Source organism: Dipodomys merriami, unplaced genomic scaffold, assembly GCF_024711535.1.
Source record: "Dipodomys merriami isolate MVZ:Mamm:240054 unplaced genomic scaffold, mDipMer1.0.p SCAF_396, whole genome shotgun sequence".
NCBI classification, from domain to species: Eukaryota; Metazoa; Chordata; class Mammalia; order Rodentia; family Heteromyidae; genus Dipodomys; species Dipodomys merriami.
In genome coordinates this window covers 972,842-989,933 of record NW_027205559.1, presented here as the reverse complement: position 1 = coordinate 989,933, position 17,092 = coordinate 972,842, and the positions used below count along the sequence as shown (strand labels likewise).

At 41.9% G+C, this 17,092-nt stretch overlaps 1 protein-coding gene across 3 annotated transcripts; it reads left to right on the top strand.

The window, feature by feature from the left end:
• Positions 1-6,960: 6,960 nt before the first annotated feature.
• Positions 6,961-12,625, top strand: LOC138805490 (tubulin beta chain-like). Of its 3 annotated transcripts, none has more exons than XM_069990284.1 (4): positions 6,961-7,017; positions 7,851-7,959; positions 10,801-10,911; positions 11,565-12,625. In XM_069990284.1, exons 1-4 carry the CDS (start codon positions 6,961-6,963, stop codon positions 12,623-12,625), a joined length of 1,338 nt encoding a protein of 445 aa, XP_069846385.1. The 3 variants fall into 3 exon arrangements, with proteins under 3 accessions (XP_069846385.1, XP_069846384.1, XP_069846386.1); XM_069990283.1 differs by having other exon boundaries at positions 7,851-7,963; positions 10,775-10,911; XM_069990285.1 differs by lacking the exon at positions 10,801-10,911 and having other exon boundaries at positions 7,851-7,965.
• Positions 12,626-17,092: the final 4,467 nt, after the last annotated feature.

Below are 17,092 nucleotides of genomic sequence, written 5' to 3'. Positions count from 1 at the left end.
TTTCTTGCTTGCTATTGTTTCTAAAGTATTTATAATGTACCATGTGATTTTTTTGTTTCTTTTTATGTTCCTTCCAAGGGTATAACCCCTGTTTTCACAGTATTTGATATCGGTGCCCTGCATCTTGTATATACAGTTCTCTAATGCAGGGAGTGGAATGGAAAATACAAAATGCTTAAATAAGAATACAGGTTGATCCATTGTAACAATGAGATGAACTTTACAACTTCAGTGGCAGGGGATGGGGGTGGGGAGTTTGGGCAGTGTAGTTGTGGAAGTGTGAGGTTAGTGATGTTAGGGGAAAAACAAAGGATGAGGCAAAAATGCTCAATAGGAAATGTACTCATTATCTTGATCATGTAATTCTAACCCCTCTGTACAATATTCTTACAATAAAAATGTTCAAAAAACAAATGTTCTCATAACATTATGTATGTAATTGTATCTCCTCTGTACATTATCTTGATGGTAAAATTAAATTTAAGAAACAGCAAAGAAAAAACAGACAACACTTGTCACCATCTAACCAATAAGAGCTGAGCCCCATCCCCCTCATTCTCCTCTCTGATTAATGTTATTTCTAACATTCCTTAAATGTGAACAGGTTTCCCTTATTTGCAATAACTAGTGAATGTCTGTGACAAGCAGAAGCAGTCAGATAAGTTGATGTAATGCTAAATGAACCCCAAGATAATGATTCAATGTTTTTTTTTCTTCCATGCAATTGTTTCTACCATATTTATAAATGATTTCCTTGTTGCTTTGTATGTCACTCCCTCATAGTATAACCCCTGTTTTCACTGTACTTGATGTTGGTATAGTTTGTGGAGGGGAAGGGAAAAAACAAATTGTTTTTAAGGATACAGGTAGACCCATTGCAACAATGAGATGTACAAGACGTTATGTCGAAAAAAGAACTTTACAACATTGGTGGAGGGGGCGGTGAGAGGGTGGAGGGGGGCGGGTGGGGGAGATGGGAAGGGATGGGAAGGGGAACTAAAGGAGGAGGCAACAATGCTTGATTAGAAATGTACTCATTACCTTCTCATGTAACCCCTCTATACGGTATTTTCACAATAAAATATATGTATATGTACATATATATATATATATATATATATTTAAAAACAAACATAAAAATCTGAACAGACGGTGCATCCAGTGCTGTTTCTTTTAAGCATGCTGCTGCCTTCTAAAACTACAGAATTTTAAGTTATCGTGGAGGAGCAGGGATCCCACTGAAAAGGAACTCTAACAAAATTAAAGCTCCTTTCTAACATTGGCATTTTAGGACAATTCCCCCTCCTATGGGCAGATGACAGACTTACAGGAGTAAGAATGTGCATGTTCTGTGCAAATATTCTATCTGTCCTTAGCCACCATCTTGTCCTCCTCCACAATGTGCTGGCTCATGTTGCTCTACATATTTAGAAGTTCTTTGAAAGTCAGAATCCAGTAAGCCAGTGACTTTTGTAGTTCCTGCTTTTAAACACAAGAAAGAGGGTATAAAGGAAGTCTTCACTCTATTTGATGTTGGTATAACTTATGGAGGGGAAGGGAAAAAACAAATCGTTTAACTAGGGATAAAGGTGGCCCCATTGCAACAATGAGATGTACAAGTATTTATGTCGAAAAAACAAACTATACACTTTGGTGTGTGGGGGAAGAATCGGTGGGAGGGGGTGAGGACGAGAGTATGGGAAGGGATGGGAAGAGGAAACAAAGGAGGCAACAATGCTTAATAAGAAACGTACTCGTTATCTTACCCATGTAATTGTAAATCCTCTGTACGGTATTCTCACAATAAAAAAATAAAATATAAAAAAAGAAAGCCTTCAACTCTAGCTGCTGCTGTTCCCATACCTATAAGATAATCCTTTGGTTAGATTCAAGGGGAGGAGGACCAGTCAAGGAAAGGGACCATAGGAATGAAGACCTACCTTGGTGGCCAGCCTCAAACCAAGTTGCTCTGAAAAGAACATTCCTTCCTGCTTTCCTTTTCATTGCCTCAGTATTTCTCTAATGTTTATACAACTCACTCTGTTTTAAAATATAGGTCAACACCTCAATTAAGAGAACAGTGAAGTTAATATTTAGTTGAAATATATTTAATAACGCCATATGTATTTAAAAGGTGTAAATAGGTGGCATCTTCTTTTAAAAATCTGAGGAATGCAGTGCTAAAGTCGTCATCACATGCAATTTCTCTTCAACTGGCATTATTTTTTGGCTAACTTTTGAAATTAAAAAGTGTAAAAAAATTTTAAAAATATAATTAGTGCAGATTTATCAGCAAAAAATTCATCTGGCTGTGGATACATAATTTGTTGGTTTCTCTATTGTTCTTTGTGGTGGCTATCAAACAGAATTTTAGGAAAACATAGGCAAACTATCAGTCGCCATACCCTTGATGATTTGGGTTCTATTTAATTTTTTGTGCTGATCCTGGGACTTGCACTCATTGCCTGTGCACTGTCCCTAAGCTTTTACTGCTCGAGGCAACTACTCTAAAACTTGGGCCATAGTTCTACATCCATATTTTTGGTTGTTAATTGGAGATAAGACTCACAGACATTCTGTCATTGGGTCCAACTTCAAACCAAGGTTCCTATATCTCAGCATCCATAATAGCAAGGATTATAACCATGAGCCACTGTTAGCCACATTGTGTCTTTTTTAGAAGCAGCTGTAAATAATAATAATAGAAAACTATCACTATAACTAAAGGCTCAAACCTGTAATACCCTAGCTATTTCAGAGGCTGAGATATATAGGATCATAGTTTAAAGCTAGACTGGTCAGATAATTCAGAGTTTTTTAATTTTTTTTAACCTGCTGGCCCCAGAGCTTAAATTCAGGCTTTGGCACTTTATATGTGTTGCTTTTCATTAAGGCTAGTGTTCTACCTCTTGAGCCACAGTGATACTTGCAGCTTTTCCTGAGTAGTATATTAGAGGGAAGAGGTAAGGAGACCACCCAGTCTGGCTCCAAACTACCACCTAAAATCCTAAGCCTCCAAAGTAGCAAATCAGATATTATTATTTTCAACTAAGCATCAAAAATAAACAGACTGGAGGTATGGTTCAAGTGTTACAGTTTCAGCCTTGAATGGAAAAAATTAAGGAAATTTAAGCCCCAGTACTGGCACATATGCACACAAAAGCATGTAGATACATGCATACACAGGGTCCTATATTCAATTCCCCGGGATGAAAAAAAGATTAAAATATTAAATTAAATTAGAAGGACAAAAATAAGTAATTTAAACAGTATTTTTTTAAAAACAAAACAATATGATAGCCAGGTGCTGGTGGCTCATGCATTTAACCCTAGCTTCTCAGGAGGCTGAAATCTGAGGATTGTGGATCAAAGCCAGTCAAGACAGGAAAAGTCCATGCGACTCTTATCTTTAATAATCCACTCAAAAACCTTGAAGTAGTGCTTTAGCTAAAGTTGTATCGTGCTAGTCTTGAGCTGGAGACCATAGGTACTGAGCCCAAGCCTAGAGTTGAAGCCCATGACCAAGAAAAAACAAACAAACAAATAGAAAATAAAAAAAAACTGCCATAGCTGAATTGTGACTTAGGTTTTAGAATACTTTCTTCCCATGAACGAGGTATGAGTTCAATCCCCAGTGTTGTTCATACCAAAACAACCCAATAAAAGCACACCAATAACTATCTAACAAAAAATATATCATATTTTGTAAAGAAGATTAAAACTTACAAAAATAATTGAAGTAGAGCTAACATGTGACTCCTATTAAACACCAAAAAAAAAAAAAAAAAAAAAAAGGCAGAACTTGAGCTGAGGCTCAATAGCCTGCTAGCTTCGAAATAAAAACAAAATACCAAAAACAAAACAACCATCAGAGAGAGTCCACAGGCCCTGAATTCAAGCCTCTCCCAACCCCCAAAAGAAAAATCCCTCAGGAGTTGAGTTTTTGTTCCTGCAAGCTTTGAGCAAAAAACAAAATCCCAAAATCTCATGGACAGTGAAGTAGTGTGGCATAAATTGTAGAGCCTGCTAGTTTTGATCTAAGAAAACAAGCCAGGTTTCTCTGGCTCATTCCTGCAATACTTGCTACTCATGAAGCTTCCCACAATGGGAAGCCAGCCCAGGCTGAAATGTCCCCTGGTGACTGTTTTTTTTCCAATTAAGTGGAAGTGGCACTGTGGCTGAAAGTGGCAGTGTGCCTGCTTTGTCCCTGACAGACAATACCTAGGCACTGAGTTCAATCCCCACAACTGAAAATAAATAAATAAATACTGAGTGTGAATAGCTAGGCCCTAATAATAAAGGACATGAACTTTAAAAAGGGGGGAAGGGGGGCTGGGAAGGTGGCTCAGTGGTAGAGTGCTTGCCTTGCATGCCTGAGGCCCTGGGTTCGATTCCTCAGCACCACATTAAGCAAAAAGAAAAAAGCCGGAAGTGGCGCTGTGGCTCAAGTGGTAGAGCTCTAGCCTTGAGCTGAAGAGCTGAGGGACAGAGCCCAGGCCCAGAGTTCAGGCCCCACGACCGGACCCCCAAAAAAAAATAAAAACAAAAAAGGGGGGAAGGCAAAATGAGAAGGTGCAAAAATAAGCAGATTAAAGATTTCTAAATCATGGCTCAAAACTGCAATCTTACTTGCTCAGATTTCTGAAAACTAAGGATTGTGTTTCAAAGCCATCCTGGGCAGAAAGTACAGGAGACTTATTTTACTGTGTTCAGTACTGGGACTTGAACTTGCTATGATTTCCTTATGGCTAGAGGTCTACTTATTCCTACCTCGTGGTGGTTAATTAGAGATAATTTTCTCATTGATTTTCTTGCCCAGATTGGCTTCGAACCATGATTCTCAGATTTCTGTCTCCCCTGTAATGTTCTTGGCTTGCTGTTGATATTCTAATCTCCTAGTAACCACAGGAAAAGCAGAAGCTGAGCTGTGGCTCAACTAGTGAAACCTGCCACCATTAAGGTAAAAATAAATAGAACCTCAAGGAGAGGTTCTCAGGCCTTAATTTCGAGAACTAACAACCAGCACTCAATTAAAAAACAAAAACAAAAACAAAAACAAACAAAAAAAAAAACCTCAGTCACCATTACCTGAGTTTGAGCCCTAGAAGAAGAGCTACAAAAAAGAGAAACAGCCTGTAGTTTACCTGTGGTCAAATGTGTAAAGCATGGTAGTTTCAACAGGAAAGAAAAAAACTAAGCATGAAAGCTAGACCCTAAGAACAATTGTCAAAAAAAGAAATAATAAATAACCTGAAAAGGTGAAAGAAAAGGTAATTAAAGATTTGTAAATGAGCCGGGCGCTGGTGGCTCACGCCTGTAATCCTAGCTACTCAGGAGGCTGAGATCTGAGGATCGCGGTTCAAAGCCAGCCCAGGCAGGAGAGACCGTGAGACTCCTATCTCCAATAAACCACCAGAAAACCGGAATTGGCGCTGTAGCTCAAGTGGTAGAGCACTCGCCTTGAGCTGAAGAGCTGAGGGACAGTGCTCAGGCCCAGAGTTCAAGCCCCACGACCGACAAAAAAAAAAAAAAAAAGATTTGTAAATGTTGACTCACACTTATAATCCTGAGTGCTAAAGTCACTGAAGTCTGAAGATCATGGTTCAAAGCCATCATGGGCAGGGAATTCCATGAAACTTGCTTCAGTTTGTTCAGTCTAGGGACTTAAACTTGGCTAAAGCTCTACTATCTTCTGCCTATTTGTGATTGATTGGAGGTAATTCTCATAGACTTTCCTGCCCAGGCTGACATTGAATAGTGAGCCTCAGATTTCAAGCCTCACTGTACTGCCCTTGACTTCCCATGGGACTCTTGTCTCATATTAAACACTTAAAAAAAGGCAGAAGTGGAGCTGTGGTTCAAGTAGTAGAGCCTTCTACCTTTCAGTTAAATAAGTAAATCAATAAAACCTCAGAAAGAGAGGGGCAGAATGAGAGTGAAAGACAGGAAATCCTACACTAAGCAAAAGTAGAGAAATGTAAATATCACTCGTTGTGGAAGAAATAAATTCTATTGTCAAAGCTTATAGAATTCACAAGCTTTATAGTCCATGATAATGATAATTTGACTTGTGAAGGTTAAAATATGTTTGTGATTTCAACTAAATATCACTATTCCACAATTCTGTGAAATAAGAGAAATTAAGGTAATCACCTAATCTCAATAATAATAAAAACCACAGAAAGAGTCACCAGGCCTTAAATTCAAGCCCTAAGTCACTAACCTGCCCCAACTCCGACCAAAAAAAAAAAAAAAAAAAAAAAGAGACACTCTGACCAGGACCTGAGTTATTACACTAGGAGCAGAAGCCAAATGAAACAAAAAGTAGACTGTAGTAGTCCTATGCCCAAGTAATAAAGCGAGCTACTTTTAAGAGGAAAGAGAAAAACCTGTGTATGAAGGCTAGACCCTAAGCCCCTGACTCTTCCTATAATGGAAAGTGGATCAATCATGGAATCCAACAGTTTGAGCTTGTTCTTGGGATCACAGCTGAAAATGCCCCTTCAGTTCTAAGCCCTCCAATCAAAAATGGACGGCAGGCTTGTTCTGGGCTTCTGGCACACAAGGACCTTGTGCAGAGGATATTCCTCCTCTTCTTTCCTGGATCCCAGGGTTCAGACTCTCTTGTGAGTCAGAGTGGGGAGTGGATGGCAGGGTGACCAGATGATCCAAATAGAGTGGGAGCTATGCTAATGGACTTGCAGCTGGCAGCTGGATGCCAGAGTAGGTAGGAACTGGTAGGGCCCTCTGATTACCCAGCAATAGAGAGATTGAGTTGGAGCACCTGCTGGCTCCACCTATAATCAAGTTAGCCCCACCTCCTCTGCCCCTGTAACAATCAGAGGTATAAATGGGGTTCTGAGTTCACTGTGTCAGATTCATGCTTCCCAGCTCTACCTGTTTGCCTCTATGGGCACCACTGCTGAAGACATACATCCATCAGCTCTGCAGCCCTGCACCATGAGGGAGATTGTGTACATACAGGCAGGCCAGTGTGGCAACCAGATTGGCGCAAAGGTGAGCATGGCACTGGCCTAGGATCCAGGTCTCAAATTTAGGTGAAGGAGAAGGAGGACGGGTTTGGAGTGTGTAGGTGGTGGTGGTCATGGCTAGGCTGAGGTAGTTGGGGCTCCATAGTGGTCCCTAACCTTCTGCAAATGAAGTCCCCCAGATAGCTTCTCCAATTTCACTAATTTGTGTGGCCCTGGTGGGTGTGGTATTTAAACAAGGCTGGGGTGGTTTCAAATCCCTTGCATGTCTTAGTCTTAACTTTGTATTTAGTTTCCTGGGAATAGACCAATGCACGTTTGGTCTGGTTTGAATGCAAGGAATGCAGTGTCTTTGAGCTGAAAGATACAGACAATTCCCTTTTTGTCAACTGATCAGTGTCAGATAATTGAGAACAGGTTTTCTACCTTAATGCAAATTTCTCTGAGTTTCATGCCCCATCTCAGCTCCCTTAAGTTGGGTGTTTTCTAAATCATTGGTTGTCGTGTATGCTGTGAGGACACTTGGGGTTCTGGAGACCCTTCTAACTGAGTCTTCAAGTTACTGCTTTGGCAATTTCATGTCCATGTAAGGCCAATTACTCGTCATAGAATACAAACAGAATATGGTACTGCATAAGATGGAATACTCATAGGAGAACCCAGACATCTTCTATTCAGCCAGATAAGAGATTAACAAAACTAAAATACCACGCATGTCTGTGCTTTTTTTAATTTAGAAAATATAATTTTTTTACAAATATATTTGTGTCAACAGGTCATGGGTTTCTTATAGTTACTTTAAAATGCATTGTTTGGACAATTAACATTCTAGGTCATAATACACTTCTATTTCCATCTCAGTTTTGGGAAATGCTCAGCAATGAGCACAATATTGACTGCACTGGCAACTACTATGGAGACAGCCATTTACAGCTGCAGAGAATCGAGGTGTATTACAACGAGGCAGCTGGTGAGTGTCTCCCATCTGGTTTCCCATACCGTGGCAAAATAGTTCCCAGGGGAATACTAATGAAAAGGAAGGAGTTCCTGCCTTTCTTATTGTAGTATTGTAGTTTTAATTTGGGACCTTGATCTTCTAAGTCAAGTTCTGTACCCAACTGAGCCACTCCACCAGATACTTTGTTTTAATTTTTGAGTATACTTTTGTGAATTACCCAAGGAAAGCCTTATGCCTGAGTTCCCCCTATCTCTACTTGCTGACTAACCACACCTGGATTTTTTTTCCGGGCATGGAGCTTGAACTCTGGGCCTAGGCACTGTCCCTCAACTCTTCAGCTCAAGGCAAGCGGCTCTACCACTTAAGCCACAGTGCCACTTCCAGTTTTCTGGTGTTTTATTGGAGATAAGAGTTTACCGGCTTTTTGTGCCCTGGCTGGCTTTGAACCGTGAGTCTCTGATCTCAGCCTTCTGGGTAGCTAGGATTAAAGGCGTGAGCCTGTTTCACATAATTAAAAATGAGACTGCCTAAATATGCATTCTAAAACAATTGATAAAATATTATATAATCCAGTGCCATTTGTTTGTGTGCTGATCATCCTAAGCTCAAAGCCTGGGCACTGACTCTGAACTTCTTTTGTTTTGGGTAGTTTCTTGGAGATGAGTCTCCCAGACTTTCCTGCCCCAGCTGACTTCAATCTGCGATGCTAAGGTCTCATCTCAGATTTTTGAGTAGCTACAATTACACCCATAAGCAACCAGAGCCCAGTTACATTGCCTCTTTAAAATATAGATTAAATTTCTAAAACAATATTTTGAAAAAGAAAATTTTAAAAATTTTAAAGAGGGATGTTCAGTCACTAATATATATGAGAATAGTCCAAATCACAAAGCATAAATAAAGTGTCTCACCCTGAAATCTATAACATTTCTGGTCTTAAGCATTTTGAATATGAATACTTAGCCAACAATAAATTATTTTTAAGGTTTTTAAAGTAAGAAAACATTCTTTTGATGTTGAAAAACCAATACTAATTTGTAAACATTGCTTTTAAATGATTCATATTGTCTTTCCTAACATAAACAGCCTAATTGAAGTCTACAGAGTAGATTTTCAGTTTTTGTAACTGTCAATGTAAAGTTCATTTAATTTTATATTGAGTTTCCATTCTACATTATTGTATATTGTATACAAACAGAATCGTGGATAATTGGCTTTCCTATGTATTAAACCAATGAACAAGTACAAACAAAAGTACAAAGCTATTTAATTTGAGTTTTATAGATCTATATTTTGGGATGTCCTCACCTTGGTTGAGAGTGGTTGGGTTGGATTGTGTCACTCCTATGAACAGAATTTTAGGTTGTGTCTTTATTAGATCCTGTATATCCAGCAGGATGGCCAGTTTTCTTCATGTGAATGTTTAGGAAGGGGGTATTCTAAAACTGGTGTTTACATCATGTTAACTGCTTTCCCTTGGGCCAAATCAGGTTAAATGTGAAATTGCAAGTCATTGCTCAAGGTTGCTCTGAGTATTTGAATACAAGGATGTGTGCTATTTGATAACCATTATTGAAAAATTACAAGACAAGAAATATATATTGTATACACGTTTTCTCCAGGAAAGCCTTACACTCGAATTCCCCTACATCTACTTGGTGAATAGCCATACCTGGCTTTTTTTTTTGGCGTTGGGTTGTCAGTCATGTGGCTTGGACTCTGGGCCTAGGCACTGTCCCTCAACTCTTCAGTGCAAGGCAAGCAACTCTACCTCTTGAGCCACAGTGCCATTTCTGGTATTCAGTTTGTTTATTAGAGATAAGAGTCTTAAGGACATTTCCTGCCCCAGCTGCGTTTGAAGTGTGATCCTCTGATCTCAGCCTCCAGAGTAGCTAGGATTATAAGCATGAACCTGGTTCATTTCTTGAGAAATGTAATTGGGGAAGGGAAGGGATAGTGGGAGAACAACAAAGGAGGGGGTAACAATTTTTTTTGGGGGGTCCGGTCGTGGGGCCTGAACTCTGGGCTTGGGCGCTGTCCCTCAGCTCTTCAGCTCAAGGCTAGCACTCTACCACTTGACCCACAGTGCCACTTCCGGCTTTTTTGTTTATGCTTATGTGGTGCTGAGGAATCGAACCCAGGGACTCAGGCATGCAAGGCAAGAGCTTTACCACTGAGCCACCTTCCTAGCCCCATTGGGGGTGTAACAATTTTTCACAAGAAATGTTCTCATTTCCTTACTGATGTATCTAAGTCCTCTATACAGCACCTTTACAATAAAATAAAATTAACAAAAAAAGAGAAAGTTTCTTGCTGATAGGCACTGGTGACTCATTCCTGTAATGCTGGCTACTTAGGAGGCTAAGATATGAGGATCATGGTTCAAATCTTGCCTCAGCAGAAAAGTCCCTGAGACTCTTATCTCCAATAAGAAAACTGAAAGTGGGGTTGTGGCTCAAGTGATAAAGTGCTAGCCTTGAGCTGGAGAGCTGAGGGACAGTGCCCAGGCCCAGAGATCAAGCCCCATGATGAACCACAATAAAATGGTGTTGCCACCTTTCTTTTGCACCATTAGACTCAAAGCCTGATGCTCATCTTTGCCTCCTCTGTAGCTGAGATTTCAGCCACCATGCCCAAAGCAAAGGAATGAATATTCATGGAAATAGACAACTGCAAACATCCTTAAAGTTGCTGAAGCCTCTTGCATGAGGATTCATGCTCAAGATATCTTTTCTGTTTCCATGCCTCAAATGCTGTAATTTTTGTAATGAATGCTGAGTCACTTAGAATCATAAGCTCTGCCGCCTAAGTTCCTTCTCAAGTATAGGCCTAAGTCAACTCTATTTCTCACAGGCAACAAATATGTTCCTCGGGCCATCATGGTGGACCTAGAGCCTGGAACATTAGACTCAGTGAGATCGGGACCATTTGGCCAGAGCTTTAGTCCAGACAACTTCATATTTGGTATGTCATCATGGTCCATGGGTCCTAACATCCAGGCACTCCAGTGCTGGGCTGAGACTTTATCCACCTAGATATTGTCCTTACCTAACCCACCTATTCCAGTCCATGGGAGTCATGCCCCTGGCCACTCAGACAGCTCAGATCAGTGCAACTCTGCAAGCCCTCCATGACAAAGAAGACTCTGAAGGGAAAGAGCAGCAAGTAGCGAAAGCCACCAACAAGGTTTCAGCACTGCTGGTCATTTTAAAGTCCTGGCAATAACAGAACCACTTCAGGACACCAGAAATCAAAGCACAGTTATGTGTGAGCAAGGTGCAGACAAGTGCTTGCAGTTTAGCTTCCCTCTGATCACACTGTGCTCCTGTCCCTCTTGTGAAAGTAACTACATTTCCAGTATTGAGGCAGGCTCAGTCCTTCATTTCTAGAAGTACTTGATTTGGGTTCAAATGTATTTTCCTCCACACTCTCTTTTCTTTAGAACCTGGGTGATCTGTAGAGTCCCAGATACATTGAAAACATTTCCTTTATTTCACCAAAGTGTATCTAATGTAATAGCAAAGGTTAGCTCAGAAGAGTCCTATTGTCTTCACAATAGGACGAGCACAGTCATTATTCTTGGAGTGTGTGTCTCATCATGTCTTTGTGTCTGATAGGCCAAAGCGGGGCAGGCAATAACTGGGCAAAAGGCCACTACACGGAGGGAGCCGAGCTGTTGGAATCCGTGCTGGATGTGGTGCGGCGGGAGTCAGAAAGGTGTGACTGTCTCCAGGGCTTCCAGCTGGCCCACTCCCTGGGAGGTGGCACTGGATCAGGAATGGGCACCCTGATTCTCAACAAGATCCGAGAGGAGTATCCAGACCGCATCATGAACACCTTCAGCGTCATGCCCTCCCCCAAGGTGTCAGACACCGTGGTAGAACCTTACAATGCCATCTTGTCTTTCCACCAGTTGGTGGAAAATGCAGATGAAACTTTCTGCATCGACAATGAGGCCCTGTATGACATCTGCTTTCGCACCCTGAAGCTGCCCACACCCACCTATGGAGACCTGAACCACCTGGTGTCAGCCACCATGAGTGGAGTCACCACCTGCCTGCGCTTCCCTGGCCAGCTGAATGCAGATCTGCGCAAGCTAGCCGTGAATATGGTGCCCTTCCCCCGCCTGCACTTCTTCATTCCTGGCTTTGCACCCTTGACCAGCCGGGCCAGCCAGCGGTACCATGTTCTCTCAGTGCCCGAGCTCACCCAGCAGATGTTTGACGCCAAGAACATGATGGTCGCCTGTGATCCCCGCCATGGTCGTTACCTGACAGCAGCTGCCATCTTCCGAGGCCGCATGTCCATGAAGGAGGTGGATGAGCAGATGCTCAACATGCAGAACAAGAACAGCAGCTACTTTGCAGACTGGATTCCCAACAATGTGAAGACAGCTGTATGTGACATCCCCCCGCGTGGCCTCACGATGTCGGCCACCTTCATCGGCAACAACACGGCCATCCAAGAACCATTCAAGCGCACTTCAGAGCAGTTCAGTGCCATGTTCCGGCGCAAGGCATTCTTTCACTGGTACACGGGAGAAGGCATGGATGAGATGGAGTTCACTGAGGCTGAGAGCAATATCAACGACCTGGTGTCCGAGTACCAGCAGTACCAAGATGCCACTGCTGATGAACAGGGGGAATTTGAAGAAGACTTGGTGGAGGAAGAAGTTTAAGTCTTCCCATTGGTAGCAGTGCAACAGGACTGTCAGAGCCTGCCTACTACTTCTCAAATGAATGGTGCTTTCCTGAGCTCCTGTTGTTGTGCAGTGAGGTCCCTGTTGTGTATCATCATGCACAGCCTTTCCGGTCAGGAACTCACTGATGGTGAATGTAAAAATACAGATTTCTTTGAAATAGTATTATTTTAAAGCCCTATTTATATAAATAAAGAAGTATACATTTTGTACTCTTGAGTCCTTATTCTTCTTTAGAATCTCTTTTTTTTTCTTTCAATGTATTTGAAATATAAAGTTGACCAGCAGGATTTAATCTTAGCAATATAGGAATGGTGCTCAAGAGGAGTTTCAAATTCATGGTGTTCCTACTATTTTGAAGAGGATGACAAGTGCCAATATTGTTTATTTTCCCTGGCCCAGTTTTAAAGTTAGCAGTCTCTCAATAGCATGCCAGTAGCATAAAAGCAGTTTGAAGAGAAAGTAAACCAGATCCAGATGTTACAATTTTCCTAGTCAAAGGCGAGGTTTGGAGTACTGAAGGGATTGATGTTCAAGACTTGTCTGGGCACTGAGGTAGCAGGGCCTCTTCCTCCTTTATTCTGACACAGGACTTGCTTTACCTGCCACCTAGTATGCATTCCTCTTTGGGAATGGGACCACAAAATGAAGGTTTGAATACTGGCCATTAAGGATCTACTTCTCCTTCAGACAACCACAGGTTCTGGTCTCATGCCCCGTCAGAGGGATTTCATTCACATTCCCCAGAAACAGTAGCAGGAACCCCAAACCTTGTGCTTACAGTTCAGTTGGCAGCGAAGCAGCACTCACAAGATGAGTGCAAGATCCTGGTTGCCAGGGTAGTTTCTCAAGTCATATGGCAACTCCAAGGACAGAAGTGAGTCTAGCCGTTTGAGGGAGTGAGAAGCTGACCAGTCCCATAGCGTATCAAGATCTGCTTGATTCAGTACTTCCAAGCCAAGGAGTAGAAGGGAGACATGGCCCAATGACCCATTCTCATACTCATTTTGCAGCATTCGAAGCTGTCTGAGGCCCACAGGAGGTTGTAAGGGAAAAAGATCCAGCTTGTTGGGTATGTTTATATGAGTGAGACAGAAATCTCAATTGTTTAGAATCTACACAATGGCCAGGAAGAGGGTGAACACTTCTGTTTTCACCAGAGGCCAAAATAATTCACTGGTTCTTTTTGCCAGAACCTTTCACTCTTCTTGCAGTGAGGCTCCAGGTAGGTTTTCTGTTTCGGGCATTCCTCCATGGCCACTTGTAAGAGCCCCTTTTTCTTCAGCAACAGGACCTATGGGAATCCAGCAACTTTTAGGAAGCTCTAAGGAAAGATACTACTGGGTGAGGTGCAAGTTCCTTGTTTCTAGTAAAGTTGGGAGATGGTAAGTTCCCTAAGCTTTCTTATACCAGGCCTGAGGTTGGGGTAGGGTGGGGAGGGGTGGGGTAGAGATCTTTAAGCCAACTTGGTCTTACTCATCCGAAAGTAAACTGCCAGAGAGGCTGATCTGTGACTAGAAGCCCCAGGGCAGATCAATGTGCAAGTAGCTTCCAATGTGGGAGTCCTAGGGAGTAGGTGTGGGCCAGCAAATTGACATCCCTGGGTCTCTAGTCTTGGAACTGACCAGGTTGGATGACTCCAAATCCTCTAAGGCTGCTGGGTCTGAACTGAAGGCAGCCCTGACCAAGGCACTCTCATTCCTCAGTGGGTTAAGGATTGAGGCCAAGCTGTGGTGGAGGCCCCACCCAGCCTATTTACCAGTGTTTGACTAAGAACATTTTTGTTTTCTCTTAAGTACCATTTTTTGAGTCTTTTCTGGTGGATTTGGCTTATTTCTTTACACTTTTGAAGAAGTAGTTCTTGGTTCATAATTAATGACTCATGCCTCATCCCTCAGAAAACTCCTGTTGATAATTTTACCAGTATATTATCATGTATTTCTCAGACATGGCTTTGGTTTTCTCCTAGCCAGAGCTCTTCACTCATTGCCACACAAGTTAATGTTGAGGTGACATCTATAGACAGGGTGATTATTTTGTCCAAATGCTAAGTGCAGCATCTCCCTTATTCTCATGTGCCTTGGTAATTGTATCAAATAATTGAGTCCTTGACTAGTATAATCAAAGCTATGGCTGAAGATGCAGCTCAGTGGTAGAGTACATGCCTGGCATGCACAAAGCTCTCAGTTCAGTCCCCAGTACCTAAAGGAGGAAATGTAACAAATGTTAGGCTCTGGATACGATATATTAGGAGTCAAGGCAAAACACCCAGATTGGCATTGAGGAGTTGTGTCATGAGGGAACACTGGTAGAATGTTTGTAGGCGGAAAGAAGAGAGCCCCTTGATATGTGTACCCTTTTAGAAAGCAGAGGTAGGAATGTGGGATGAACCTCTGGTAGAGAGCCTAGGCCTTCGAAGGAAGAAGCTGTGACATGTATGTTGCCATAATGGGTCCAGAGTCTAAAGTGGCACCACCATACCAGGCAATGGCTCAACAAGAACAGGTTTGTCAGAAGGACCTTCTTGCACTGGAGAGATTTATTTTGACCACTTTGGCCTTGTTAATCATATTTCCTTATGCTGTTTTCTTTTTGCTTCCTACTTGTCATACCTATAGCAGATCCTATCCAGGAGACCCATTCTCTCTAATCTCATTCTCTAAAAGTCTCCAAGTTTATAGCTGTACATATCCTAGACCAAAAAAGTCGGGGGTGGATTTTCTGTCAGACATAGATTGAAACTGAAAGGTATTTTTGAAGTAGACTTTGACAAAGTTCTGATATTGACATAGTTGTGTTGATAAGTACTGGAACTGAGACCAGCTTCTGGTCTAATTCTGAGGTGACAGTGGAAGAGAACTGGTGATAGGAAATCACAGACCAATGTGATTTCAAACCCTTGACAGGTACATCTCCATTCATGGATGTGCTATCAGCCAACATACAGATGTCTGTTAAGGAGTGATGGCTGGGAAAAGGAAATTTATTGGTGACAGAGGAAACCAGCCTTTGGACAAGTGGTTGCCTTTAAGTGTGAGGCAGACAAAGAGTGCCTATGGATACAGAGATATTTTCAGGAAGCAAGACAGCTTCACCCACATCTTGTTATCCACAAAATCATCTGAGAATAACTCTGTAAACCCAGAGGTGAGAGACATGTGCTTTGTGCTTCTGCACCAGTGCTTTGCTGCGTGGCTCTTTATGCTCTTCTGAAACCTCCTTCTGAGCTGGCCCACAATGTGACCAGGAGGTGGGAAGCAGAGGGAACTTGGCAGCTTGGCTGCTAATCACTCTGGCCACACTGACATGGGGCAGTATGCATGTGATGGGCATCTGCACCATGCTAATATTATGTGCCCAGTGGGAGCTTTGGCTCTTACTAGGAGAAGGTAACAGTTCCTCTGTCCTTGGGCCAACGCCCAGGTCAGGATGTCTTCATCTGCAGATTCTGGAACTTTGCCATAGCTCTCATCTTGACAGATTTCTTTCTGTTTTTCAATTTTCTCGTTCTTTCTTTGTTTCTTTGTTTCTTTTCTTTCTTTCTTTCTTTGTTTCTTTGTTTCTCTCTCTGTCTCTTTCTCTTTCTTTCTTTATCACGTTGTTCCTTTCTTTCTTTATCTCTTTCTTCCTTCCTTCCTTCCTTCCTTCCTTCCTTTCTTTCTTTCTTTCTTTCTTTCTTTCTTTCTTTCTTTCTTTCTTTCTTTCTTTCTTTCTTTCTTTCTTTCTTTCTTCTTTCTTTTTTTGTTCTTTTTCCAGCCATGGGTCTTGAACTCTAGGCCTAGGAACTATCGCTCAGCTCTTCAGCTCAAGGCTAGCTCTCTATCACTTGAGCCATAGTGCCATTACCAGTTTCCTGGTGGTTTATTGGAGATAAATATCTCAAGGGCTTTCCTGTCCAGTCTGGTTTTTAACTCCCATTCTCAGATCTCTGCCTCCTGAGTAGCTAGGTTGACAGTCAGGGGACATTGGTGCCCAGCTTGACAGGTTTCTTATTTGTGTAAGATAACAATGGCCACGTTCTGTCCTGTGAGAAGTTTCCTTGTCATCCTACAACACTGATGGTCTTAGTGTTGTGGTAAAGCACACAGCAAGGGGGGTTTCTATGCATACACATTGATTAGTATCTGAAAAGGCAGCTTGCAATGGCCAGGAAGGCTCCACGATTACATACATCTCAACTTGCACTGGGCATAACCAAATTTTAAGTTCTAGTGTTGGTTCTTTTCCTTTGTATACAGCTTGAGCAGGTTGTTTCTAGATGCCTGTCATTTAACTCAGTTAATCAACTCATCTGCTCTTTCTATGAGTCTGACTTAAATGACTGCTTATCAGAGGCCAATAACTGATTTTAAGGCTAAGTGAAACACAGCAAGTGCTCAGGCATGTTGACTAAGAGTGCTATATAGATAATGTACAGCTGCATGGTACTTGTGTTGTACACTTCTC